Below are 27,519 nucleotides of genomic sequence, written 5' to 3' on the forward strand. Positions count from 1 at the left end.
ATAAAATAAATATTAAATGTAATATAACGTGTAAATAAGTATAAAACAAAAAAAATATTGAACATCATAAAAAATATTAAATCAGGTAAAACAAATTAATATAAAACGTTAAATATGACATAAATATAGAATGAAGTGTTAAATATAAAATTTAGACTAAATTTAAATATAAGCAAAAAAATACGATGTAAAAGCATACAGTAAAATATTAAAATATACAAAAAAATGTTAAATAAGAAATATAAAATGTAATTTTTAAAATAAAAATACAGTATAAGCTGATTAAATGTATATAAATTAAGAAATACAAAATATAAGATAAAAAAATCTAATAAATATAAAAACGTAAATTGTAAACTAATACTGTACATGGAAATATAAAAATATAAACTAAAAAATATGAAATCTAAACAAATAAATATAAAACGGTCAAACTGCCGATGCCCTTATATGGCGCGTGACGTCACCGCCATGGCGCCGCGCCACCGCTGAGGCGACCACTTTTTGTTGTTGGCGCGCTTTTCCCGCCACCTCCACCATCACCACCGCCTCGTCACCCCCCTCCGTGTCACCTCCTCCACCTCCACCTCGTCGTCAACCCGCCACCAAGCCGAGCCCCGCGCCCTCTTCGCAGGGACCAGGCGAAGACTTCTCTGGCTTCTCCCCCCACCCCGTCAGCCGAGAGCGGACGGCGCGAAGAAGCCTGCGCGGTGTAGGCCGCGCTCGACTTGCCCGCTGCGCTAGGCCACCGCCTCAGCCTCACACAATTCTCGACACTCTAGTCGATGTTGTGTGTTTTTAAAGCACCCTCTGTGTAGCGACAACGACGACGACAGCGGCGAGGAGGTTAGCGAGGAGGAGAGTGCGCGAGGTGGTGACGGCGATAGAAAGCCGCGGGCGTCAGCTGCGATGCTGTCAACGCCGCCGCCGCCGCTGCCGCAGCAGCGAATTCCGTGCAGCAGCCCGTGAGGAGAGGCCTCGAGCAGGTAAACGTCTACAACTCGTGGCTTTAACAGCGGGAGGAGGCTTTCGCGACCAATATCATACATTATATAGGTTGCTTCTTGGTGGGGGGAGATCGCGTAAATATAACTTCGCCTTCACCCGACACAGACAATTCGTACGGTTTGTGTCACGTCAACAGAACGTGCAAATTCGTTACTTGTACAGCACAATGATGTATTGCAGAGTAAACCCACAACATTGACAATCTGTGTGTGTGTTGGAGAGTAAACCCACAACATTTACAACATGTGTATGTGTTGGAGAGTAAACCCACAACATTGACAATCTGTGTGTGTGTTGGAGAGTAAACCCACAACATTTACAATCTGTGTGTGTGTTGGAGAGTAAACCCACAACATTTACAACATGTGTGTGTGTTGGAGAGTAAACCCACAACATTTACAATCTGTGTGTGTGTTGGAGAGTAAACCCACAACATTTACAATCTGTGTGTGTGTTGGAGAGTAAACCCACAACAATAACAATCTGTGTGTGTGTTGGAGAGTAAACCCACAACATTTACAATCTGTGTGTGTGTTGCAGAGTAAACCCACAACATTTACAATCTGTGTGTTGGAGAGTAAACCCACAACATTGACAATCTGTGTGTGTTGCAGAGTAAACCCACAACAATTACAATCTGTGTGTGTTGGAGAGTAAACCCACAACATTGACAATCTGTGTGTGTTGCAGAGTAAACCCACAACAATTACAATCTGTGTGTGTTGCAGAGTAAACCCACAACATTGACAATCTGTGTGTGTTGGAGAGTAAACCCACAACAATTACAATCTGTGTGTGTTGGAGAGTAAACCCACAACATTTACAATCTGTGTGTGTTGGAGATTAAACCCACAACATTTACAATCTGTGTGTGTGTTTGAGAGTAAACCCACAACATTTACAATCTGTGTGTGTGTTGCAGAGTAAACCCACAACATTTACAATCTGTGTGTGTGTTTGAGAGTAAACCCACAACATTTACAATCTGTGTGTGTGTTTGAGAGTAAACCCACAACATTTACAATCTGTGTGTGTGTTTGAGAGTAAACCCACAACATTTACAATCTGTGTGTGTGTTTGAGAGTAAACCCACAACATTTACAATCTGTGTGTGTGTTTGAGAGTAAACCCACAACATTTACAATCTGTGTGTGTGTTTGAGAGTAAACCCACAACATTTACAATCTGTGTGTGTGTTGGAGAGTAAACCCACAACATTTACAATCTGTGTGTGTGTTTGAGAGTAAACCCACAACATTTATACTCTGTGTGTGTGTTGGAGAGTAAACCCACAACATTTACAACATGTGTGTGTTGGAGAGTAAACCCACACCATTTACAATCTGTGTGTGTTGGAGAGTAAACCCACAACATTTACACTCTGTGTGTGTGTTGGAGTGTAAACCCACAACAATTACAATCTGTGTGTGTTGGAGAGTAAACCCACAACATTTACAATCTGTGTGTGTGTTGGAGAGTAAACCCACAACATTTACAACATGTGTGTGTGTTGGAGAGTAAACCCACAACAATTACAATCTGTGTGTGTTGGAGAGTAAACCCACAACATTTACAATCTGTGTGTGTGTTGGAGAGTAAACCCACAACATTTACAATCTGTGTGTGTGTTGGAGAGTAAACCCACAACATTTACAATCTGTGTGTGTGTTGGAGTGTAAACCCACAACATTTACAACATGTGTGTGTGTTGGAGAGTAAACCCACAACATTTACAATCTGTGTGTGTGTTGGAGAGTAAACCCACAACATTTACAATCTGTGTGTGTTGGAGAGTAAACCCACAACAGTCTGTTCGGGCAACATGGGGGGGGGGGGGGATCTTTGGTGGAGGAGGATTAGGAGGAGATGGAGCGAACAAACCTCGGATTGAGATTTCCTTGAGGGAGAGGAGCGAGCTGAGCACATAGAGTTGTCTTCCCGACAGGTAGGGGAGGGAAGCCTTCATCCAGCATTGGAGAGACTTTCCCATTGGGTAATTTGAATGCTTTCCAGAGAGAAAGCAGAGCCGTGAGTGTTGTGACCAGCTCGGGGTTACGATCGTCAAAGGGAAAGCATTGTTTGGTGTTGCGTGTGCTAATGTTCGTACTTTATAATGCGAGCATGTGCTCGTGTTAACTAGTGTTTACAATGTCGTGTCTGTGGGTTGCAAACACTCTATTATTAATGCTACCCCTATCCCCTCCCTTTGATGCTGCTAATCCTGCATAATGCACAGGCATAATATGACTTTGAAACCCTCCGCCCACCTCCTACGCTTTTCACAAGTAGTACTAATCCCATATCTGCATTTCCCATAAATATGCTAAATTCCTCTTGATATGCAAATTATTTTGTCAAGGCGCTCTTCCCCCTCCAACCCAGCTTAAATATACGCTCCAAGCCTGGGGTGTTTCATTCAGACGCTGTCTTCCCGACAGACCTGTTCTTCACATGAGGACGGCTGCTTGCGTTGTGGCCGAAACGTCGTGAGAATTATTTTATTATGTTTTATTTTAATTATTTTATTATTTCCCTTCTACGTGACTTTACCGAAAGAACCAAGAAGACTGTAGAGGTTTGTACAGAAGAAGCTTACTTGGTGCAGTCGATCAGTTGGACCGACAGCGATCGTTTGTATGGTGTGGATGATGCGATTGGACCTTCATACATGCCTGAGCTTATATACACTTAATGCGAAGTGAAATCTTGACTTAAAGCTTTCGTGACTGCAGAAATTAATATTCTTTGGGTCTTTCGGTAAAGTTACTTAGGTAGATTCAAATAAAATAACGAAAACTACGACGTTTCGATTGCAACACGTTTCGATTTAAAGCTTTCGTGACTGCAGGGATTCATCTTCTTGGTTCTTTCGGTAAAGTCACGTAGAAGAAGATGCAACACGTTTGTCATCGGGGAAAAAACCCGCTTGTGTTGCGATGAAAACGTCATAGTTTTTTGTTATTTTTTGTTATTTTCTTTGAACCTATCTACGTGACTTTACCGAAAAACCCAAAGAATATTAATGCGAAGTTATTTGTATTGGATGCATCGGAGAGCGTGTGTGTGTGTGTTTTAAATGCAGTTTGAATCTATGGTACTGATAAAACTAATCCAGTACTATGCCAACAGAGACACCCTGAGCTGGTGTAGCTGACGTCCCGGATTCAAGCCACGTTGTGTCTGGGTGTCTTTCTCCGTAGGTTCATAATGGCCGTGTCAGAGACACACTGAGTTGGTGTAGCTGACGTCCCGGGTTCAAGCCACGTTGTGTCTGGGTGTTTCTCTCCGTAACTTCATAATGGTCGTGTCAGAGACACCCTGAGTTGGTGTAACTCGTGTCCCTGGTTCAAACCACGTTGTGTCTGGGTGTCTCTCTCCGTAGGTTCATAATGGTCGTGTCAGAGACACACTGAGTTGGTATAGCTAACGTCCCGGGTTCAAACCACGTTGTGTCTGGGTGACATTATCCCAGTGGGTAAAAAAATAAAATAAATGAAAACAACTAAATTCAATCATAAGCGTCCTTCTTCAGGTGGGGACAACGTAGTGAAAGCACAACCGCTTCAGTGTGTCTAAGAGATGGTTGTGACGAGGAATTATACAGTCGCGGGAGATGGAGGGAGGGGAGGGGCCATGGATAGTGTGGGGCGGGCAGTGGACTGGGAGGCAACGATGTGAGGCACAGGGGGGGGCGCTGGGAGGCAACGCATGGAGTTCAAACTGAAGCTTTGTGATGCAGGGGCCCCTCCCTCCATCCTCAACGACTATATAATTTCTCGTCACAGCCATCTCTTAGACAAGGACGCTTGTGTTGCGCCCGAAACGTCGTGATTAAATTTAGTTGTTTTCATTTATTTTTTTTCTTACCTACGTGACTTTACCGAAGAAACCAAAGAGTATGAATCCTTGCAGTTACGAAAGCTTCAAATCTAGAATGAACCCAGTGGGCTTGACTGGGTGTCGAGTCTCAGGGCAGTGTAAGTTTAGGCGCCATATAGCGACCACTGTCGTCTCTGCGCTCCTTCAACGCAGGAATAACAAACACTCGGCAAGCTGTCCTCTGTTGAAGCCCTCTCGTCGTGAGCAGTAGCAGCAGCGCTCCGCACTGGGCATCGAGCAGCCCCAGGGGCATATTGCTGCTGCCGCTGTCGTTGGTGAGAACGGACTGGGACGCGGCAAATATTGAATGATCGATGCTCAGTTTAACACGTAGTAGTAGGAGGAGGCTTTCGCGACCAATCTTATCCATAGTCGAGGTTTTTGGGTTAGATCGTGCAAATGTAAACGTGTCGTTAAACCCGCCGCCACCCGACACGGCCACTTGGTAAGGTTCGTCAAGTCAACAAAGCGTGTACAATGAATTACGAGGTCACCACTAACCGGTGTGTGTTTGAGAGTGAGTGCGGAGCGGTAGTTGAGTGCGGAGCGGTTGTTGAGCGGTTAGCGCCCTGCACTACGAACCTGGCGACCCGGGTTCGATTCCCGCTCACGGCCAACACCGGTGACGATTACTTGAACTGGTCCTGGGTCTCCTCTTGGTCGACTCGGCCTCAAATGAGTACCTGGTACGGTACAGAAAAACATCGCCATTGGGGGAGGCAAAGGCGACCGGGCGTGACGCTGGCCACCCACCCCCTTGTGTTCCACAGTACCAGCCTTCCATAGGTTGCTACTCGCTAATAGCACTTGCCCCAACAGTTTATTAAAGGCTACACGGGGGATCTTTGTCTTTTGTCGGAGAGTGAACCCACGGCAACATTTACATTTCGAGTAGCTGGCGACATTTCGCCGGTGTGATGACGACGACGACGACTCTTTGGTTCTTTCGGTAAAGTCACGTAGGTAGACGATTGCTTGTGTGGCGATCGAAACGTCGTGATGTATTATTTTGTCTACCTACGTGACTTTACCGAATAAACCAAAGAGTATGGATTCCTGCAGTCACGAAAGCTTCAAATCAAGATTGACAACGGCGTGCGTGTGTCTTGTGTGTGTGTGTGTCTCTCTCTGTGTGTGTGTGTCTTGTGTGTGTGTGTCTCTCTGTGTGTGTGTGTGTCTCTCTCTCTGTGTGCGTGTGTCTTGTGTGTGTCTCTCTCTGTGCGTGCGTTTGCAGCACCATGAAGAAGGGCAGGAATTCCTGTTCGAGTGACGAGTCGGACGGTGAGTGAGCGCTTCTCCCCTCCGCTCGTGGGAGTCCTGCTTTTAGTCGAGGCGGCTTCGTGACGCGGAGGAGGCTGCGTTTGTCCGGATCGCGTGGCCCGCACGCCAACCCGCCGCACGCTGCCCCGCGCAGCTTGGGTCTTTTTTTGCCGGATGGAGGGGGCTGAACGGGCGCGGTGCCGGCTGAAGGAGAGGGGGGGGGGCCCCCGATGCGGTGCAAGATGACGTGGGGCCGAGTGAACGTGCCGAGCGGCTAAAACGCAGCGAGTCAGCTTTTCTTAGAGCCTCGGGTGTGGACCAATCAACTTCAAGGACAGTGCATATCATTATCATCATCATCAGAGTTGTTTCTTTTTGTTTGCATTTTGACTGCTTGTGTTGTGTTTATTGCAAACATGATGCCTTGTATAAAGGTGTCAGTTTTTGTACCAGTTGAAAGGGTAAAAACCTACTACTATATTTTGCCACTGGTAAAGGAGATGTCTCATAGAATATCTGAACCCTTGACGAGCCACCCCCTATGTCAACTTAGCCTGAAATTACTTCCTGGGTATGTGGGTCTGTGAATGAAACATCAGCACTGGGGAGACAAAGGCGGCCAGGAAGGGTGTGGTGCTAGCCAGGAGTGGCGTGGTGCCGATCACGCCACTCATCGTGCTGCTGCTGCTAACAGCGCTCGCCCAAACGGTCTGTTGAGGCTACGCGGGGGGATCTGTGTCGACTGCATCTGTCTGTCCGCGTTTGTATCCCCTGTACGCAGGTGCTGCCACTGTTCCCTCTTGGCCACCACCGCCCTCATCGTCCTCTTCCAAGCAGCAACAGCATCACCCTCACCAACATCACCCTCCTCACCCTCCTCACCCTCCTCAGCAGCAGCAGCAGCCTCAACTAAAATCACGATCGCACCGATTCTCATCGGCATCGTCGGCCGCCATCGCCGCAGCAGCAGCGACGATGACGCCATCGGCGACGTCGTCATCGTCGTCGGTGGCCGTGGCGACGGTGACATCGCCGTTGCCACCGCCGCCACCAACGCCGTCGTCATCTTCGTCTCACCGCCCGGCGGAGGTTTACCGCAAGGACCTCATCAGCGCCATGAAGGTGCCGGACTCGGCACAGCTGGGCCCCGGCGAGTATTACGTCATGGCGGACGCCTGGAAGCCCGAGTGGGAGAAGGGAGTGCAGGTGCCTGTGTGCAGCGAGCACGACTACCCAGAGCCCAGCGTCAGGTGACAGCCCCCCCCTCCCCGCCCCCTCCTCGCCCCCTCCCCCTCCCCGCCCCCTCCCCGCCCCCTCCTCTCCCCCTCCCCGCCCCACCCCCTCCCCGCCCCCGCCCCACCCCCTCCCCACCCCCTCCCCACCCCCGCCCCACCCCCTCCCCACCCCCTCCCCACCCCCGCCCCACCCCCTCCCCGTCCCCTCCTGGCCCGTGTCTCTTTTCCGTGTCTCCGCTCACCGTCCCCGCGTCTCCCCCGTGTCTCCCATCGCCTTCCCCGCATCTCCCCCCACCCTTCCCGTGTCTCCCCCCTGTGTCTCCGCTCACCTCCCCCGCGTCTCCCCCCCCGTTTTCGCTCTCCTTTCACGCGTCTCCCCCGTGCGTCTCCTCTCCCGTGCGTCTCCTCCCCCGTGCGTCTCTTCTCATGCTCCCCCCCCCCCTCCCCGTTTCTCGCCCCAGGATACTGGCGGAGCGCGAGAAGGCCGTGACGTTTGCACGGACCAGGAAGTACATCCAGATGTCGGACCTGGAGTCTCCAACACCCGGCTACGCCGACCTGCGTTCGCTCATCCAGGCGACCTGCCACTACGACCTGGACGACACCGACCTCTCCTGGCTACAGATGGCCAACCGCGAACTCCAGCGCATGGGTGTGTGGGGTCTACACACACAACAACAACAACAACCGCCATTCGCCACTAAGTGGTGGTGACATCACCACGGCGCTTGCGCCAGGCTTATGGCCACGTTAAGGCCACATAAATAGAGACACACACTCCTACAGAGACACACACACGTACAGAGACACACACACTCGTACATATACACAAAAACAATCGCCACTAAGCGGTGGTGACATCACGGCGCTTGCGCCAGGCTATGGGCACGTTAAGGCCACGTAAACAGAGACACGTACAGAGACAAAGACAAAGATCCCCCGTATAGCCTTAACAGACTGTAGGGGCAAGTGCTGTTAGCGAGCACCTATGAAGGCCGGAACGGTACACGAGGGGGTGGGTGGCCAGCACCACGCCCGACCGCCTTTGTCTCCCTAACGGCGATGTTTACACACCGCACCAGGTACTCATTTGAGGCTGAGTCGACCTAGGGGAGGCCCAGGACTGGTTCAGATAATCGTCACTGGTGTTTGCCGTGAGCGGGAATCGAACCCGGGGTCGCCAGGTTCGTAGTGCAGCGCGCTAACATCTACACTACGTACAGAGACACACACTCGTACATATACACACACACTCGTACATACACACAACAACAACAACCGCCATTCGCCACAAAGTGGCGGTGACGTCACCACGACGCTTGTGCCAGGCTATGTGCACCTTGAGTCCACGTGAAGTGTCGAACGCCCGCTGGCAGGAGGTCACGGGGCAGACCCAGGTGCCACGGGTCTACTGACTGAGATGACCGAGATGAGTGGCTGATGCACCACCCGTGCCCCCTACTGTGCCAACTTGCTGTGCTTTAGCCACCCGGCGCTCCGCTCGTTGTTGTGAGCGTCGCTCCTCCGCCCTCCGTTGTTGTTGGAGGGCGACTGCCTCCAACTGGCCAGTAGCAGCGTATTTCACGAGCCTCCTCCACAGAGGCCGATCTTGACACCGCTGGTACCAGTCATCGGCAAGTCCACTCAGCTCCACGTCCTCCTGTACCACATCACCACATCACTCCATCTCTTCTCTAGCCCGTGCCGCGCCCGTTTAGTTCCCTCTATCCGGCCGAACAAAAGCTGTTTAGGCATGTGGTGACTGGGCATGCAGGCTACATGACCCAGCCAACGCAGCCTTGCCTGCCAGAGGAGCTCACCGATGGGACTATGCCCAGATCTTTCAAGGATTTGTGAGCTCTCACAATCCAGCCTGGTTAAACCCAGGATGGATTGTAGGCAGGCCAGCCTGAATGTTTCCAACCGGCGAAGATGCTCCATTAGGGGGGTCCATGTTTTGCAAGTGTAGAGAAGGGAGGGAATGACCGTGGCCGAGAAGACTTGACGCTTCGTGAGGAGCGACAGACCAGGTAGCTTCCACACAGCGTTACGCAACCGATAAAAAGATAATGCCGCTCGACTGATTTTGAGACCTCTGCTGTCAAACCGGAGCCGGTCATGAGCACACTGCCCAGGTATGGGAAACTCTCCACTCTCTCTACAACTGCCCCATCACCGATTGGGAGTTGTGGTGGTGGGTTGCCCGATGGTACAAAATACCCAGGCAGGTGCTTAGTTTTGGAGGGGCTGATGGTAAGGCCCCACCTCTTAGAGGCACGCTCCATTTTCAGCAGCAGCGCCTCCAACTCCTCCTCTGATTGAGCGGCAATTACCAGATCATCGGCATACATGACGTGGTTGACCAATAAGGAGCCATCCCTTGATCGCACCCGGGCATCAATCAGCCTCTCTTTGTATCTGTACCAGATGGAAATTCCTCTGGTACAGCCATCAAAGGCTTCATGAACTACGTGGTCGAAAAAGATGTTGAATGTGGGAGCCAGAGGACATCCCTGTCGCACCCCAAGGTGAACAGGAAATGGCTCCGACTCCCGGCCACGTAGTTTTACCCGGGCCCGCTCACCATCATGAAGGTCCTTAATGATCGTGAGCAGAGGGTCAGGGACTCCGAAAGCATGGAGAACAACCCAGAGCCCAGGCCTACTGATGGTATCATAGGCCTTGACCAGGTGAATAAAGCAGAGATGTAGGTCTTGTTGGAATTCCCTACACCTCTGCTGTAGCAAGTGGCGAGAAAATATGGCATCTGTGCAGGGCCGCCCTTTCCTGAAACCACATTGAGGCTCAGCAAGCCTCTCCTCAGCGTGCTTGGCAAGGCGATGTTGAATAATCCTCGCCAGGACCTTTCCCGGCACACTGACGAGTGAAATGCCCCTGTAATTGTTCCAATCCAGTGGTCCAGACTGTTATGATGTCATGTAGGGCAGTCTGTGCACAAACGCCACCCTCCCTCAGCATTTCGCTTGGGAGACCATCTCTGCTCAGTGCCTTTCCTGGTCTCAGACTCTGGATCGCCTTAAGTTCTTCCTCAACAGATGGCACCTCAGCTAGCCACTCACAGGGGGTGACTTCTTCCTCCAATATTTGAGGCACCGCAGCCCCAGCAGGGTCATCCCCACTTTGTCCCACGATGTTTTCCATGTCGAGGGATTTACCCTCCCCTAGGACTTCACAGAAATGCTCAGCAAATCTGCAAACCTGTTTCTGGGGGTCGGAGATTGGATCACTGTTTTTTCCCCTAATGATGGTAATAGGTGTGGCGCTGCAGGTAACTGTTTTGATGGAGTTAAATAAGGATTTGTGATCGCCTCACAGCTCTCCGAACCTCCGAGCGAAGGCTGCGGTAAGCCTCCTCGTTCTCTGACGTGGGATGCTGTAGACAATTCGAGTGGGCCTGTCGCTTTTTCTCAGCCATCCTGAACACCTCCTGTCAGCCAGGGTATCTGGGGAGGTCTGGAACGTGTACCCAAAGCAGCCATTGCAGCTGCCTGAGTCACACTCCTAAACCTCGCCCATTTACCCTCGACATCTGGAGGAGTAGGGGACGATGCCAACCCCAGCCGTAAGCGATGATGAAATTCTCGCCTGCAATTTTCATCAGCTAGCTGAGACCAGGCCACCGGAGTGGAAGAATGGCAGGCGCATCTTACAGATGACAAGTCGATGGTCAGAGGGCAGATCAGCTCCACGGTAGGTCCTGGTGTCAAGGACATGGGCCCGCATCCGCTGTTCCGTCACTACGTAGTCCAGCAGATGTTCTTGCTTGGACCCGGCATGCATCCATGATGTTATGTGGATGCGCCGATGCCGGAAGAGCATGTTGGTAATTACAAGCCCATGGGCTGCAAAAAAATCTAGCAGCCTCCTACCGTTGTTATTGAGCTGATCTGGCCCATACCTTCCAATCACTCCAGACCAGGTGCCAGCATCATGACCAACTCGTGCATTGAAGTCACCCAACAAGATGACTCTATCCCGAGGGGCCACTTTAGCCAGCATCTGTGACAGGAGGTCATAGAAGGCATCTGACTCATCGGCCTTGCCTGCGTTCCTCCACGGATGTTCGTCTTCGGTGGGGGCATAAGTAACCACGACCACCACTCCTCGCCTCTGGTTGAATGGAAGGCGAGCCCAAAGTAGCCTGGGGCTTACAGCTTCCCACACCTCACCACCACGTTCCCATGCCCTCTTAATTCTTTTGTTCAGAAGAAGAGCCACTCCCTGTTGTTTGGCAGTCTCCTGCCCTGGGTAGAGGACTGTCCACCCCTTATGGTGGCAGGAGCCAGAGCCGGTCCACCGGACCTCCTGAATGCCACAAAGATCCAGGCGGTACCGGTCCAGCTCCCGATAGATGAGTGGCATCCTCTCCTCCGCAGTGAGCGTTCGAACATTCCACGTGGCCACCCGCAGTGGCTTTTTGTTGTTTCTGGAGGAGCCCCGAGGGTAAAGATTAAATCTCCTGGCTCCGCCAAATGGGGTTTGGCCAGGGGACGAAGTTTCACCGTACCTGTGCCGGCCGACCGGTGCGTTAGCGTACTCAACATCTCCTCCGCGAAGATCAGGGCGGCCGGGGCGCGGTGGTGGCGGTGCCGCCCCCCCCCCCCCCCCCCCCACAACCGGCGGTTGCATGATGGCTACGCGGGCGGGGGGGTGACCTTTGACCCGGCAGGGGAGCCGCGCGTGGACGAGGCCGCGGCGGAGCGCGTGATGGAGCGTCTGGAGCGGCGCTGCGAGGACCGCATGGCAGTGGCCATGGACACGGTGGAGGGCCTGGGCATCGAGTACGACGAGGACGTGGTGTGCGACGTGTGCCGCTCGCCCGACTGCGAGGAGGCCAACGAGATGGTGTTCTGCGACCGCTGCAACGTGTGTGTCCACCAGGTGAGCGTGGGTGGGTGGGTGAGTGGGTGAGTGGGTGGGTGGGCGGGCGAGCGGGCGGGCGGGCGAGCGGGCGGGCGGGCGAGCGGGCGGGCGGGCGGGCGGGCGGGCGGGCGGGTGGGCGGGTGGGTGGGTGGGTGAGTGGGTGGGTGAGGGAAATGGTGTTTTGCGACCGCTGCAACGTGTGTGTCCACCAGATGAGGGTGGGTGAGGCGATCAGAGGGTGGGTGGATGAGTGAGTGGGTTAGATGGTGGGTGGGTGAGTGAGTGAGTGGCTGGTTGAGTGAGTGGTTGGGTGGGTTAGAGGGTGGGTGCGTGGGAGGATGAGTGGGTGGGTGAGTGGATTATAGGGTGGGTGGATGAGGGAGTGGGTTAGATGGTTGGTGGTTGAGTGAGTGAATGAGTGGCTGGTTGAGTGAGTGGGTGGTTGAGTGGGTGGGTGGGTTAGAGGGTGGGTGAGTGAGTGAGTTGGTGGTTGAGTGGGTGGGTGGATGAGTGGGTGGGTGAGTGGGTCAGAGGGTGGGTGGATAAGTGAGTGGGTTAGATGGTGGGTGGGTGAGTGAGTGAATGAGTGGCTGGTTGAGTGAGTGGGTGGGTGAGTAGGTGAGTGAGATGGTGTTCTGTGACCGCTGCAGTGTGTGCGTCTACCAGGTGAGGGTGGGTGGATTTAGAGGATAAGTCGATGAGCTCGTGGGTGAATGCTTGAGTGAGTGACTTTGGAGCAGGCTCACGAAGCACGCTCACAACAACGAGCAGAGCGCCGGGTGGCTAAAATGCAGCAAGCTGGCATAGTAGGGGGGGTACAGGTGGTGCATCGGCCAGTAATCATCTCAGTGGGTCAACCCGTGGTACCTGCTGGGTCTCCCGTGGCCTCCTGCCAGCAGCGAGCCTTTGACACTTGGCCAGGCACGGGCGCCGCGGTGACGTCACCGAATGGCGCCTGTTGTTGTTGTTGTCGAGTGGCTCAGGGAGGAGTGAGCGAGTGCAACAGCCCTCTCATTCCGGTCTCACGCCCCCCGTGCCCTTCCGTGTACCCCCCGTGCCCCTCCGGCTGGTGAGTGCAGGCTTGCTACGGCATCCTCAAGGTGCCGGAGGGCAGCTGGCTGTGCCGCTCGTGCGCGCTGGGCGTGCGCCCCGCCTGCCTGCTGTGCCCCAAGACGGGCGGCGCCATGAAGCCCACGCGCAGCGGCAGCAAGTGGGCACACGTGAGCTGCGCCCTCTGGATACCCGAGGTGGGAGTCTGCGCACAACCGCACTAGCACACACCACCACTCAACTAATCACACTACCACCCTACCACACAACCACACAACCAACCAAACTACCACTCTACTACACTACCACTCTACTACCACACTACCACTCTACTACACTACCACTCTACTACCACACACCACCACTGAACTAATCACACTACCACACTACCACACTACCTACCACACTACCACACAACCACACTACCACACTACCTACCACACTACCAACCACACTACCAACCACACTACCACACTACCAACCACACTACCAACCACACTACCACACTACCAACCACACTACCACACTACCTACCACACTACCTACCACACTACCACACTACCAACCACACTACCTACCACACTACCACACTACCTACCACACTACCAACCACACTACCAACCACACTACCACACTACCAACCACACTACCACACTACCTACCACACTACCACACTACCAACCACACTACTACCACACTACCACACTACCTACCACACTACCAACCACACTACCACACAACCACACTACCAACCACACTACCTACCACACTACCACACTACCTACCACACTACCAACCACACAACCACACTACCACCACTTAACTAATCACACTACCACACTACCACACTACCAACCACACTACCAACCACACTACCAACCACACTACCAACCACACTACCAACCACACTACCTACCACTCTACCACACTACCTACCACACTACCAACCACACTACCACACAACCACACTACCACCACTTAACTAATCACACTAACACACTACCACCACTCAACCAACCACACTACCACCACACTACCACCACACTACCACACTACCACCACTTAACTAATCACACTACCACACTACCTACCACACTACCAACCACACTACCTACCACACTACTACCACACTACCACACTACCACCACTTAACTAATCACACTAACACACTACTACCACACTACCACACTACCAACCACACTACCTACCACTCTACCACACTACCACCACTTAACTAATCACACTAACACACTACCACCACTCAACCAACCACACTACCACCACACTACCACACTACCACCACTTAACTAATCACACTACCACACTACCTACCACACTACCAACCACACTACCTACCACACTACTACCACACTACCACACTACCACCACTTAACTAATCACACTAACACACTACTACCACACTACCACACTACCACACTACCAACCACACTACCTACCACTCTACCACACTACCACCACTTAACTAATCACACTAACACACTACTACCACACTACCTACCACACTACCTACCACACTACCACACTAACACTACCACACTACCACCACTCAACCAACCACACTACCACCACTTAACTAATCACACTACCACACTACCACCACACTACCAACCACACTACCACCACACTACCACACTAACACTACCACACTACCACCACTCAACCAACCACACTACCACCACTTAACTAATCACACTACCACACTACCAACCACACTACCACCACACTACCACACTAACACTACCACACTACCACCACACTACCAACCACACTACCACCACACTACCAACCACACTACCACACTTCCACCACACTACCAACCACACTACCACACTTACCACCACACTACCACACTACCACCACACTACCACACTACCACCACACTACCACCACGCTACCACACTAACACTACCACCACACTACCACACTACCACCACACTACCACCACAACTACCACACTACCACCACACTACCACACTACCACACTACCACACTACCACCACACTACCACCACACTACCACACTCCCACCACACTACCACACTCCCACCACACTACCACACTACCACCACACTACCACACTAACACTACCACACCACCACCAAACACACTACCACTCAAGCAACCACACAACTCAACCAAACACACAACCAACCACACTACCACTGGAACAGATGGAGATTAGTCCACCCACGGGGTGGAAGGGAGTGAAATGGAACAGATGGAGATTAGTCCACCCGCACGTCGAAGGTAGTTCCACCTCCCATCCGCGCATGATCCGCCAACCCCCCGCAGGTGAGCATCGGTTGCCCCGAGCGGATGGAGCCGGTGACGAAGATCTCCCAAGTGCCGCCCAGCCGCTGGGCTCTCGTCTGCTCTCTGTGCCGCGTCAAGACCGGAGCCTGCATCCAGGTGGGGGCGGGGGGGGGTGCGGGGGGGGTGCGGGGGGGGTGCGGGGGGGGGCGGGCATCTCTGTGAACGCAACGACCCTCTGCGTGGATGCATCGGCCGTGCGTTTTACGTTGCTGTTCATGCGGCACCAGTGAGTGAGTGCCTGCCTGCGCGTTAACGTGCGTGTCTGTGTGAGTGTTAACGCTGCTAAGTGTTAACGTGGGTGAGCGTTCACCCCGTTGCGTGTTAACGTGAGTGAGCGTTCACCTCGTTGAGTGTTCACGTGAGGCTGAGAGTCTCTCCGTTGGGTGTTCACGTGAGTGAGCGTGAACCCCGTTGGGTGTTCACGTGAGTGAGCGTGAACCCCGTTGGGTGTTCACGTGAGTGAGCGTGAACCCCGTTGGGTGTTCACGTGAGGCTGAGTCTCTCCGCGCGTCTCCGTTGGGTCCCAGTGCTCGGTGAAGAGCTGCATCACGGCGTTCCACGTCACCTGCGCCTTTGAGCACGCCCTGGAGATGCGCACCACCCTGGAGGAGGGCGAGGAAGTTCGATTCCGCTCCATCTGCTCCAAGCACAGCAAGCGCCGGCCACAGCAGCAGCAGCAGCAGCATCGGAGCAGCCACGCGGGAGGAGGAGGAGGTGGTGGTGGTGGTCCCACTGAGGATGAGAAGACCAGCCTTCGCAAGCAGAAGCTGCAGGAGCTGCAGGTAGGAGGTCATTGCCACCTGTCATTGTGTTTCTGTGTGTGTATCTGTGTGTGTATATCTGTGTGTGTGTGTGTGTATCTGTGTGTGTGTGTGTGTATGTGTGTGTCTATCTCTGTGTGTGTATATGTGTGTGTGTGTGTATCTGTGTGTGTGTATACAGTGAGGGAAAAAAGTATTTGATCCCCTGCTGATTTTGTATGTTTGCCCATTGACAAAGAAATGATCAGACTTTAATTTTAATGGTAGGTTTATTTGAACAGTGAGACAGAATAACAACAAAAAGTCCAGAAAAGCGCATGTCAAAATGTTATGAATTGATTTGCATTTTAATGAGGGAAATAAGTATTTGACCCCTCTGCAAAACATGACTTAGTACTTGGTGGCAAAACCCTCGTTGGCAATCACAGAGGTCAGACGTTTCTTGTAGTTGGCCACCAGGTTTGCACACATCTCAGGAGGGATTTTGTCCCACTCCTCTTTGCAGATCTTCTCCAAGTCATTAAGGTTTCGAGGCTGACGTTTGGCAACTCGAACCTTCAGCTCCCTCCACAGATTTTCTATGGGATTAAGGTCTGGAGACTGGCTAGGCCACTCCAGGACCTTAATGTGCTTCTTCTTGAGCCACTCCTTTGTTGCCTTGGCCGTGTGTTTTGGGGCATTGTCATGCTGGAATACCCATCCACGACCCATTTTCAATGCCCTGGCTGAGGCAAGGAGGTTCTCATCCAAGATTTGACGGTACATGGCCCCGTCCATCGTCCCTTTGATGCGGTGAAGTTGTCCGGTCCCCTTAGCAGAAAAACACCCCCAAAGCATAATGTTTCCACCTCCATGTTTGACGGTTGGGATGGTGTGCTTGAGTTCATAGGCAGCATTCCTCCTCCTCCAAACACGGCGAGTTGAGTTGATGCCAAAGAGCTCCATTTTGGTCTCATCTGACCACAACACTTTCATCCAGTTGTCCTCTGAATCATTCAGATGTTCATTGGCAAACTTCAGACGGGCATGTATATGTGCTTTCTTGAGCAGGGGGACCTTGCGGGCGCTGCAGGATTTCAGTCCTTCACGGCGTAGTGTGTTACCAACTGTTTTCTTGGTGACTGGTCCCAGCTTTCTTGAGATCATTGACAAGATCCTCCTGTGTAGTTCTGGGCTGATTCCTCACCGTTATCATGATCATTGCAACTCCACGAGGTGAGATCTTGCATGGAGCCCCAGGCCGAGGGAGATTGACAGTTCTTTTGTGTTACTTCCATTTGCGAATAATCGCACCAACTGTTGTCACCTTCTCACCAAGCTGCTTTGCGTTCGTCATTTAGTGACGAATGGCGGTTGTTGTGTGTGTTTGTGTCACTGTGTGTGTTTGTGTCTGTGTATATATGTACATGTGTCTGTGTGTGTGTGTCTCTGTGTACATGTGTCTGTGTGTGTGTGTCTCTGTGTACATGTGTGTGTGTGTCTCTGTGTACATGTGTCTGTCCGTGTGCGTCTGTGTACATGTGTCTGTCTGTGTGTGTGTCTCTGTGTACATGTGTCTGTCTGTGTGTCTCTGTGTACATGTGTCTGTCCGTGTGTGTCTCTGTGTACATGTGTCTGTCTGTGTGTGTGTCTCTGTGTACATGTGTCTGTCTGTGTGTGTGTCTCTGTGTACATGTGTGTGTCTCTGTGTGTGTGTCTCTGTGTACATGTGTGTGTCTCTGTGTACATGTGTCTGTCCGTGTGTGTCTCTGTGTACATGTGTCTGTCCGTGTGTGTCTCTGTGTACATGTGTCTGTCCGTGTGTGTCTCTGTGTACATGTGTCTGTGTGTGTGTGTCTCTGTGTACATGTGTCTGTGTGTGTGTGTCTCTGTGTACATGTGTCTGTGTGTGTGTGTCTCTGTGTACATGTGTCTGTGTGTGTCTCTGTGTACATGTGTCTGTGCGTGTGTGCCTCTGTATCTCCGTATCATCAGGAGGAGTTCTTCTCGCTGGCGGGTCCCGGTGAGGAGCTGGCCCAGTCTCTGTGTCTCCCCGACGCTCCGGTCGACCTCCTCTTCCAGTACTGGAAGCTCAAGCGACGCTCCTCCTTCTCTCGCCCGCTCATGGACCCCCCCCCGGACTCCCTCGCCACGGCGGGGCCCGGGGGGGCCGCTGGCGGCTCGGGGGCCGGCGGCGGCGCGGGGGGCACCGAGGCGTCGGAGGACAGCCTCTACCGCCGCATGCGCATGTTCATGTACCTGCGACAAGACCTGGAGCGGGTGAGTGGGTGTCGGTGTGTGTGTGTGTGTGTCGGTGTGTGTGGGTGTCGGTGTGTGTGTGTGTCAGTGTGTGCGTGTGTGTGTCAGTGTGTGCGTGTGTGTGTCAGTGTGTGTCTGTGTCAGTGTGTGTGTGTGTGTCAGTGTGTGTCTGTGTCAGTGTCAGTGTGTGTGTGTCAGTGTGTGTCAGTGTCAGTGTGTGCGTCTGTGTGGGTCGGTGTGTGTGTGTGGGTCGGTGTGTGTCGGGGTGTGTGTGTGTCAGTGTGTGTGTGTGTGTCAGTGTGTGTGTGTGGGTCGGTGTATGTGTCGGTGTGTGTGTCTGTGTCAGTGTGTGTGTCTGTGTTAGTGTGTGTGTCTGTGTCAGTGTGTGTGTCTGTGTCAGTGTGTGTGTATGTATGTGGGTTGGTGTGTGTGTCGGTGTGTCTGTGTCAGTGTGTGTGTGTCTACGTATGTGGGTTGGTGTGTGTGTGTATGTGGGTCACCCGGCGCTCCGGGTGGCTAAAGCATAGCAAGTTGGTACAGTAGGGGGCACAGGTGGTGCATCAGCCAGTCATCTCTGTCATCTCAGTCAGTCGACCCATGGCACCTGCTGGGTCTGCCCCGTGACCTCCTGCCAGCGGGCGTTCGATACTTCACGTGGCCTCAAAGTGCACATGGCCTGGCACAAGCGTCGTGGTGACGTCACCGCCACTTAGTGGCGAATGGCAGATGTTGTTGTTGTATGTGGATTGGTGTGTGTCGGTGTATCGTTCCGGCCTTCATAGATTTCTCGCTACACGGGGGATCTTTGTCTTTGTAGGTCCTACTCGCTAACAGCACTTTCCCCAACAGTCTGTTGAGGCTACAGGGGGGATCTTTGTCTTTGTGTGCGTGCGTGTAGGTGCGTAACCTGTGCTACATGGTCTCCCGGAGAGAGAAACTCAAGAACTCGTTGACGCGCCTCCTGGAGCAGGTCTTCCACACTCAGCTGCGCCTGCTGGAGACCGGCACCGCCACAGGTTTGGCGACTTCCACCCCCCCCCCCTGCCTCCACCGGGGGATACAAAGACGGCCGGGCGTGGTGCTGGCAACCCACCCCCTCGTGCGTCACGGTGCTGGCAGCCTTCGTCGGCGCTGTTGCTACTCGCTGCTTTTACTCCGCTGTTTTATCTTGCCAGGAAAGGCCCCCATAGTAGAGGTTTGTGGGTCAGATCTGCGTGAATATATAAATGTTGTGTCGTTAAAACCCTCCAGCACCCGACACGGCCAACCAGTCAGGGTTGTCACGTTAACAGAACGTGGACAATTCGTCACTAGTACAGCACTTCGATTTAAAGCTTTCGTGACTGCAGGGATTCATCTTCTTGGTTCTTTCGGTAAAGTCACGTAGAATGGAAATAATAAAATAATAAAAATATCAATATAACATAATAACATATTTTATTATGTTTTATATATTTTTATTATTTTATTATGTTTTATTTATATTTTATTATTTCCATTCTACGCGTTGATGTGTTGTCCACCCTTCTGCGCTCTTGGGGGGGTGACTGAGGCAACGTACATTATGCATGTGCATTTTGCGAGCCCTTTGAACTTGTCCTTCCTGTCTATTGTGTTTATTAAAATAGCCCTACATATGGTAAGACAAAGATCCCCCATATAGACTCACAAAGAGACCCATAGACTCACAAAGAGGACCTATAGACTCGGAGATCCATAGACTCGCAGAGAGACCCATAGACTCACACAGAAACCAATAGAGTCACACAGAGACTCATAGACTCACACAGACCCATAGACTCACACAGAGACCCATAGACTCGCAAAGAGACCCATAGACTCACATAGAGACCCATAGACTTACACAGAGACCCATAGACTCACACAGAGACCCATAGACTCACACATAAACCAATAGAGTCACACCGAGACTCATAGACTCGCACAGAGACCCATTGACTCACACAGAGACCCATAGATTCGCACAGAGACCCGTAGACTCGCACGGAGACCCGTAGACTCGCACGGAGACCCATAGACTCGCACAGAGACCCGTAGACTCACACAGAAACCAATAGAGTCACACAGAGACCCATAGACTCGCACAGAGACCGATAGACTCACACAGAGACCCATAGACTCGCAAAGAGGACCCATAGACTCGCACAGAGACCCGTAGACTCGCACGGAGACCCGTAGACTCGCACGGAGACCCGTAGACTCGCACAGAGACCCGTAGACTCGCACAGAGACCCGTAGACTCGCACGGAGACCCGTAGACTCGCACGGAGACCCATAGACTCGCACAGAGACCCGTAGACTCACACAGAAACCAATAGAGTCACACAGAGACCCATAGACTCGCACAGAGACCGATAGACTCACACAGAGACCCATAGACTCGCAAAGAGGACCCATAGACTCGCACAGAGACCCGTAGACTCGCACGGAGACCCGTAGACTCGCACGGAGACCCGTAGACTCGCACAGAGACCCGTAGACTCACACAGAGACCCGTAGACTCGCACGGAGACCCGTAGACTCGCAAAGAGGACCCATAGACTCGCACAGAGACCCGTAGACTCGCACGGAGACCCGTAGACTCGCACGGAGACCCGTAGACTCGCACAGAGACCCGTAGACTCACACAGAGACCCGTAGACTCGCACGGAGACCCGTAGACTCGCACGGAGACCCGTAGACTCGCACGGAGACCCATAGACTCACACAGAAACCAATAGTCACACAGAGACCCATAGACTCACACAGAGACCCATAGACTCGCAAAGGGGACCCATAGACTCGCACAGAGACCCGTAGACTCGCACGGAGACCCGTAGACTCGCACGGAGACCCGTAGACTCGCACGGAGACCCGTAGACTCGCACAGAGACCCGTAGACTCACACGGAGACCCGTAGACTCGCACGGAGACCCGTAGACTCGCACGGAGACCCGTAGACTCGCACGGAGACCCGTAGACTCGCACGGAGACCCGTAGACTCGCACGGAGACCCGTAGACTCGCACGGAGACCCGTAGACTCGCACAGAGACCCGTAGACTCGCACAGAGACCCGTAGACTCGCACGGAGACCCGTAGACTCGCACGGAGACCCGTAGACTCACAAAGAGGACCCATAGACTCAGAGACCCATAGACTCGCACAGAGACCCGTAGACTTATCTGGAGACCCGTAAACTTATCTGGAGACCCGTAGACTTATCTGGAGACCCGTAGACTCACACAGAGACCCGTAGACTCACACAGAGACCCGTAGACTCACACAGAGACCCGTAGACTCACACAGACCGTAGACTCACACAGAGACCCGTAGACTCACACAGAGACCAGACCCGTAGACTCCCCATACCGAGACTTATCTGGAGACCCCATAGGCCCACGCAAACCCAAACTCCAAATCTACAACAGGTGTCAGGGCCGGGGCTGACCCCACGACCTCCTGCATACCAGGTGACGTAGTTCAGATCTCCCAGCCAATCGCGGCGCACAGCACGGCGACCCGGGTTCGATTCCCGCTCACGGCCAACACGCCAGCGGGCGTTCGACACTTCACGTGGCCTCAAGGTGCACATGGCCTGGCACAAGCGTCGTGGTGACGTCACCGCCTCTTAGTGGCGAATGGCGGTTGTTGTTGTTGTATGTGGATCGGTGTGTGTGTCAGTGTGCGTGTCGGTGTGTGTTTTTGTGTCTGTGTGTCGGTGTGTGTTTGTGTGTGTGTGTGTCGGTGTGTGTTTGTGTGTGTCTGTGTGTCGGTGTGTGTGTCTGTGTGTCGGTGTGTGTGTCTGTGTGTGTCTGTGTGTGTGTTTGTGTGTGTCTGTGTGTGTGTGTCGGTGTGTGTCTGTGTGTTTGTGTGTGTCTGTGTGTGTCTGTGTGTCTGTGTGTGTGTCTGTGTGTGTGTCGGTGTGTGTTTGTGTCTGTGTGTGTGTCGGTGTGTTTGTGTGTCTGTGTCGGTGTGTGTGTGTGTCGGTGTGTGTTTGTGTGTCTGTGTGTGTGTCGATGTGTGTGTGTCTGTGCTGCACCAGTTAGCGCTGCGCTACGAACCCAGCAGAGACCCGAGTTCGATTCCCCCTCACGGCCAACAACAGTGACGATTATCTGAACTGGTCCTGGGCCTCCCGTAGGTCGATTCAGCCTCAAATAAGTACCTGGTGCGGCGTGTAAACATCGCCACTGGGGAGACAAAGGCGGCCGAGCGTGGTTGCTGGCCACCCACCCCCCCCCCCTCGTGTGCCGTGCCGGCCTTCATCGGTGGCTACTCGCTATCGGCACTTTCCCCAACGGTCTGTTGAGGCTACACGGGGGACCTTTGTCTTGTATGGGGACAAGGAGCCGCCCTGCTCCCACCCCTGGGGGGCAGGGCTCCAGCATTGGGGTCACAGGTCAGAGCCGCCACCACCGCCACCACCGCCACCACCGTCCTCCTGCCAAGGAGCCTGGGTTCAATGCCCTGGGGGGGGTCTGGGTGTCTCTGGGGCACAGGCGCTGCTGAGATGATTCAGCCTCATGGTTACCCTCCCCCACACCTCCCTCTCTCACCACTCTCTCACCACTCTCTCACCACTCCCCCACCACTCTCCCACCACTCCCTCACCACACTCTCACCACTCCCTCACCACTCTCTCACCACTCCCTCACCACTCTCACCACCCCGAACCACTCCCTCTTCCACACCTCTTCACCTCCCCCGCCACTCGCCCGCCACTCCCTCACCACACTCTCACCACTCTCTCACCACTCTCTCACCACTCTCGCCACTCTCACCACTCCCTCACCACTCTCTCACCACTCCGTCACCACTCTCACCACTCCCTCACCACTCTCACCACTCTCACCACTCTCACCACTCTCTCACCACTCTCACCACTCCCTCACCACTCTCTCACCACTCCCTCACCACTCTCACTACTCCCTCACCACTCTCACCACTCTCTCACCACTCTCTCACCACTCTCTCACCACTCCGTCACCACTCTCATTACTCCCTCACCACTCTCACCACTCTCTCACCACTCTCCCATCTCTCCCACCACCCCGAACCACAGGCGCCAGCCCGAGCAGCGCCGCCGCAAGCAGCGCAAGCAGCGCAAGCAGCGCAAGCAGCGCGTGCGTCCAGCGATCATCGACCGCGCCGGCCGCCCCCGCCTCTTCGTCTTCCTCGTCCTTGTTGGCGTCGGCGTCTGAACACGCCGGCGCCCACCCCGACACTCCCCGTCGCCCCGACACCGTCAACGGGCGGCGCCCCCCCACACCGCATCAGCAGCAGCATCAGCAGCATCAGCAGCAGCATCAGCAGCAGCAGCAGCAGCAGCTGGGAGGCGGTGGAGGCGGTGGTGACGGCGGCATTGCCCGTCGCTGCAACGGCTCGATGGTGAAGCTGGCGCTGCCGGGGGGCGCCACCGCCGTGCCGTGCGTGCGCGTGAGCCGCGTGGACGAGCGGAGGGTGCGCGGCGGTGCCGGTGCCGCCCCCCCTCCCCGCTCTCCGTGCCGCCCGGTGGCTTCTGCCGGTGCCGCCAGCGAGCTTCCCGGAGACGAGGACGACGACGGCGAAGAGGAGCAGGAGGAGGAGCAGGAGGAGCAGGAGGAGGAGGAGTTGGAGGAGCGAGCGGAGAACGGCGACGGGGAGAGGAGGAGGACGAGGAGGCCGGCACCGCTCGCCGACGGGCGCGTGCTGAGGAAGAGGCCGGCGCCAGCCACCGCCGCCGCCGCCGGCGACGCCGACGCTGACGCCGCCGCCGGCGTTGTTGTTGTTGACGTTGGCGAGGGAGGGGGGGGAGTCAAATCCCGGCGGCGGGCGGAGGCCGGACAGCCGCCGGGGACGGCACCGTCGCAAACGGTGCCCCCGGCGGCGGCGGCTGCGTCGACGTCGGCCATGAAGTTCACTCTCAAGACGAACCTGACCATGTCGCGCTTCCTCAACTCGCTCGTGAGCTGAGGTGCCACGGGGACGGTCGCCCCACCCCCACCCCTCTCTGTCTCTGTGCGCGTGCCACTCTCTCCGTTTCGTTCTGTTCAACCCTCCCGTAGTAACCGCCGAGCCGGCGGCAAGGGGGTGGTGGGGGGGATGGGGCCAATCCGGCATCGGTGTCGCGAGACGTCGTTGGTCGCCACGCGGTGAGGGCACGGAGTCACCGCGGAGTCGCCTCGGCTGGGATCGGCTTGTGCAGTGGAAAAACCCTACAATGCTCTCTGACTGGCTCGGGTCGGGCTCCCTGGCTGGCTTGTCTAGGGGTCCCTGGTTGGTTGTCTAGGGGTCCCTGGCTGCTTGTCTAGGGGTCCCTGGCTGGTTGTCTAGGGGTCCCTGGCTGCTTGTCTAGGGGTCCCTGGCTGGTTGTCTAGGGGTCCCTGGCTGGTTGTCTAGGGGTCCCTGGCTGGTTGTCTAGGGGTCCCTGGCTGCTTGTCTAGGGGTCCCTGGCTGGTTGTCTAGGGGTCCCTGGCTGCTTGTCTAGGGGTCCCTGGCTGCTTGTCTAGGGGTCCCTGGCTGGTTGTCTAGGAGTCCCTGGCTGCTTGTCTAGGAGTCCCTGGCTGGTTGTCTAGGGGTCCCTGGCTGGTTGTTTAGGGGTCCCTGGCTGCTTGTCTAGGAGTCCCTGGCTGGTTGTCTAGGGGTCCCTGGCTGCTTGTCTAGGAGTCCCTGGCTGGTTGTCTAGGGGTCCCTGGCAGCTTGTCTAGGGGTCCCTGGCTGGTTGTGTAGACGTCTCCCTCCCGTCTCCGTGCGTCTTCTGCCCGCCCGTGCTCCAGCGCGTCGCATCGTTCTTCGTTGCTCTCCCACGATCACGCACAAGATTGCACACGAGATCACACAAGATCACGCACGATCACACACGAGATCACGCACAAGATTGCACACGAGATCACACAAGGTCACACAAGATCACGCAAGATCAGGCACGATCACACACGAGATCACACAAGATCACGCACGAGATTGCACACGAGATCACTCACGATCACACATGAGATCACTCACGATCACACACAAGATCACACGAGATCACTCACGAGATCGCACGCGAGATCGCACGCACGCCCAGTATATATTTATAAGCGTCGCGAGCTCTGTACATTTTCACGCGTGACCCATGCCTTGCTCCTCCCCCACCGCACCCGTCTCTCTCCCCTCTGTCTCTCATCTCTCCTCCCACTCTCTCATCTCTCTCCCTCTGTCTCTCATCTCTCTCCCCCTCTCTCATCTCATCTCTCTCCTCCCACTCTCTCATCTCTCTCCTCCCACTCTCTCATCTCTCTCTCATCTCTCTCCTCCCTCCCTCCTCCCTCTCATCTCTCTCTCTCATCTCTCTCTCCTCCCTCCCTCCTCCCTCTCATCTCTCTCCCCTCTCTCTCCTCCCTCTCTAATCTCTCTCCTCCCTCTTTCTCCTCTATACTTTCTCTTTACTCTCTCTCCCTCTGCCCTTGCCGTCCATTGATTGGTTACATTTCAGAATCTTTATTTATCCCGAAGAAATCAGATGAGTTCCGAAGCTATTCTGAAGCCCCCCTCTCCTCCGGAGCGACTTCCTTCTGACTTGTGCGCCCTCCTTTCGTGTTTCACCCCCCCCCCTCCCCTCCGTTTGTTCATTCTTATTAATCCTAAACGAGGAAACGTTTTGAAGGTTGTCCGTCGTTCCCCTCGCGGCGAATAACAAGCACTGGCATTTGTACCGCGCCGCCGGCGATCGGGCGCCGTGGCGGTGAGCGGTGGCGGTGAGCGGTGGCGGTGTTGGTGAGCGGTGCGTAGCGGCGTCCGTTCTGTTGTGCATCTTTTTACTTTCCTTTTTTGTTCAGCGCTTTGGTTTGTTTTGACGTCTACATTGCGACTCGGTGGTGCGCGGATGACCGAGGAGGAGGTGGTGGTGGTAGGAGGAGGAGGTGGTGGTGGTAGGAGGAGGAGGTGGTGGAGGTGGTGGTAGGAGGAGGTGGAGGTGGTGGTAGGAGGAGGAGGAGGTGGTGGTGGTAGGAGGAGGAGGAGGTGGTGGTGGTGGTAGGAGGTGGTGGTGTTGGTGGTAGGAGGAGGTGGTGGTGGTAGGAGGAGGCAGGGTCGAGGTTGTTTTTACTTTTTGTTATCGGGGAAAGGCGAAGTCAAGCCAAGTGGTGCCCTGCCGCGCTCCCTCTCCCCACTCTCTCTCCCCACTCTCTCTCCCCACTCTCTCTCCCCTCGCTGCACTCTCTCTCCCCACTCTCTCTCCCCACTCTCTCTCCCCACTCTCTCTCCCCACTCTCTCTCCCCACTCTCTCTCCCCACTCTCTCTCCCCTCGCTGCACTCTCTCTCCCCACTCTCTCTCCCCACTCTCTCTCCCCACTCTCTCTCCCCTCGCTGCACTCTCTCTCCCCACTCTCTCTCCCCACTCTCTCTCCCCACTCTCTCTCCCCACTCTCTCTCCCCACTCTCTCTCCCCACTCTCTCTCCCCACTCTCTCTCCCCACTCTCTCTCCCCACTCTCTCTCCCCACTCTCTCTCCCCACTCTCTCCTCACTCTCCCTCCCCACTCTCTCTACTCTCCCCACTCTCTCTCCCCACTCTCTCTACTCTCCCCACTCTCTCCACTCTCGCTCTCTCTCAGCCTTGCATTGAACGTCACGGCCTCAACTCTCTCTACTCTCTCTACTCCCTCCCCGCACTCTCCGTGTGTGTCTCTCTCTCCTTGGCCGGCACCGCCCAGCACAGCTCCGCACAGCTCGGCACCGCGTACGGCGCTGGCACCTTGCGAACTTTCTCCAGCGTTGGAACTTTCGCAGCCTTTGAGTCTGGCTGGGGGTTGAGTCATGCCCAGGGGATAGGGGGTGGGTGGGCAGGCGGGCGGCTGAGTGGGCGGGTGGGTGGGCGGCTGAGTGGGCGGCTGAGTGGGCGGGTGGGC

At 54.4% G+C, this 27,519-nt stretch overlaps 1 protein-coding gene across 1 annotated transcript; it reads left to right on the forward strand.

Moving 5' to 3' along the window:
* The first annotated feature begins 474 nt into the window (after positions 1-474).
* LOC133339602 (protein Jade-3-like) lies at positions 475-27,431 on the forward strand. The gene is made up of 11 exons (XM_061547726.1): positions 475-986; positions 6,122-6,168; positions 6,929-7,397; positions 7,844-8,034; positions 12,073-12,284; positions 13,346-13,513; positions 15,629-15,745; positions 16,177-16,431; positions 18,385-18,669; positions 19,547-19,664; positions 23,712-27,431. Exons 2-11 carry the CDS (start codon positions 6,126-6,128, stop codon positions 24,599-24,601), a joined length of 2,748 nt encoding a protein of 915 aa, XP_061403710.1. The 5' UTR covers positions 475-986; positions 6,122-6,125; the 3' UTR covers positions 24,602-27,431.
* The last annotated feature ends 88 nt before the right edge of the window (positions 27,432-27,519 follow it).

This window comes from Lethenteron reissneri, unplaced genomic scaffold, assembly GCF_015708825.2.
Source record: "Lethenteron reissneri isolate LAM-NWPU_2019-01 unplaced genomic scaffold, ASM1570882v1 scaffold_1931, whole genome shotgun sequence".
Lineage (NCBI taxonomy): Eukaryota > Metazoa > Chordata > Hyperoartia > Petromyzontiformes > Petromyzontidae > Lethenteron > Lethenteron reissneri.

Coding starts and splice junctions, on each gene's coding strand:
- LOC133339602 (XM_061547726.1), top strand. CDS start 6,126: ATGAAGAAGGGCAGGAATTCCTGTTCGAGTGACGAGTCGGACG. Junction 8,035..12,072: donor CCGCGAACTCCAGCGCATGG/GTGTGTGGGGTC, acceptor TTGACCCGGCAG/GGGAGCCGCGCGTGGACGAG. Junction 15,746..16,176: donor AGACCGGAGCCTGCATCCAG/GTGGGGGCGGGG, acceptor GTTGGGTCCCAG/TGCTCGGTGAAGAGCTGCAT.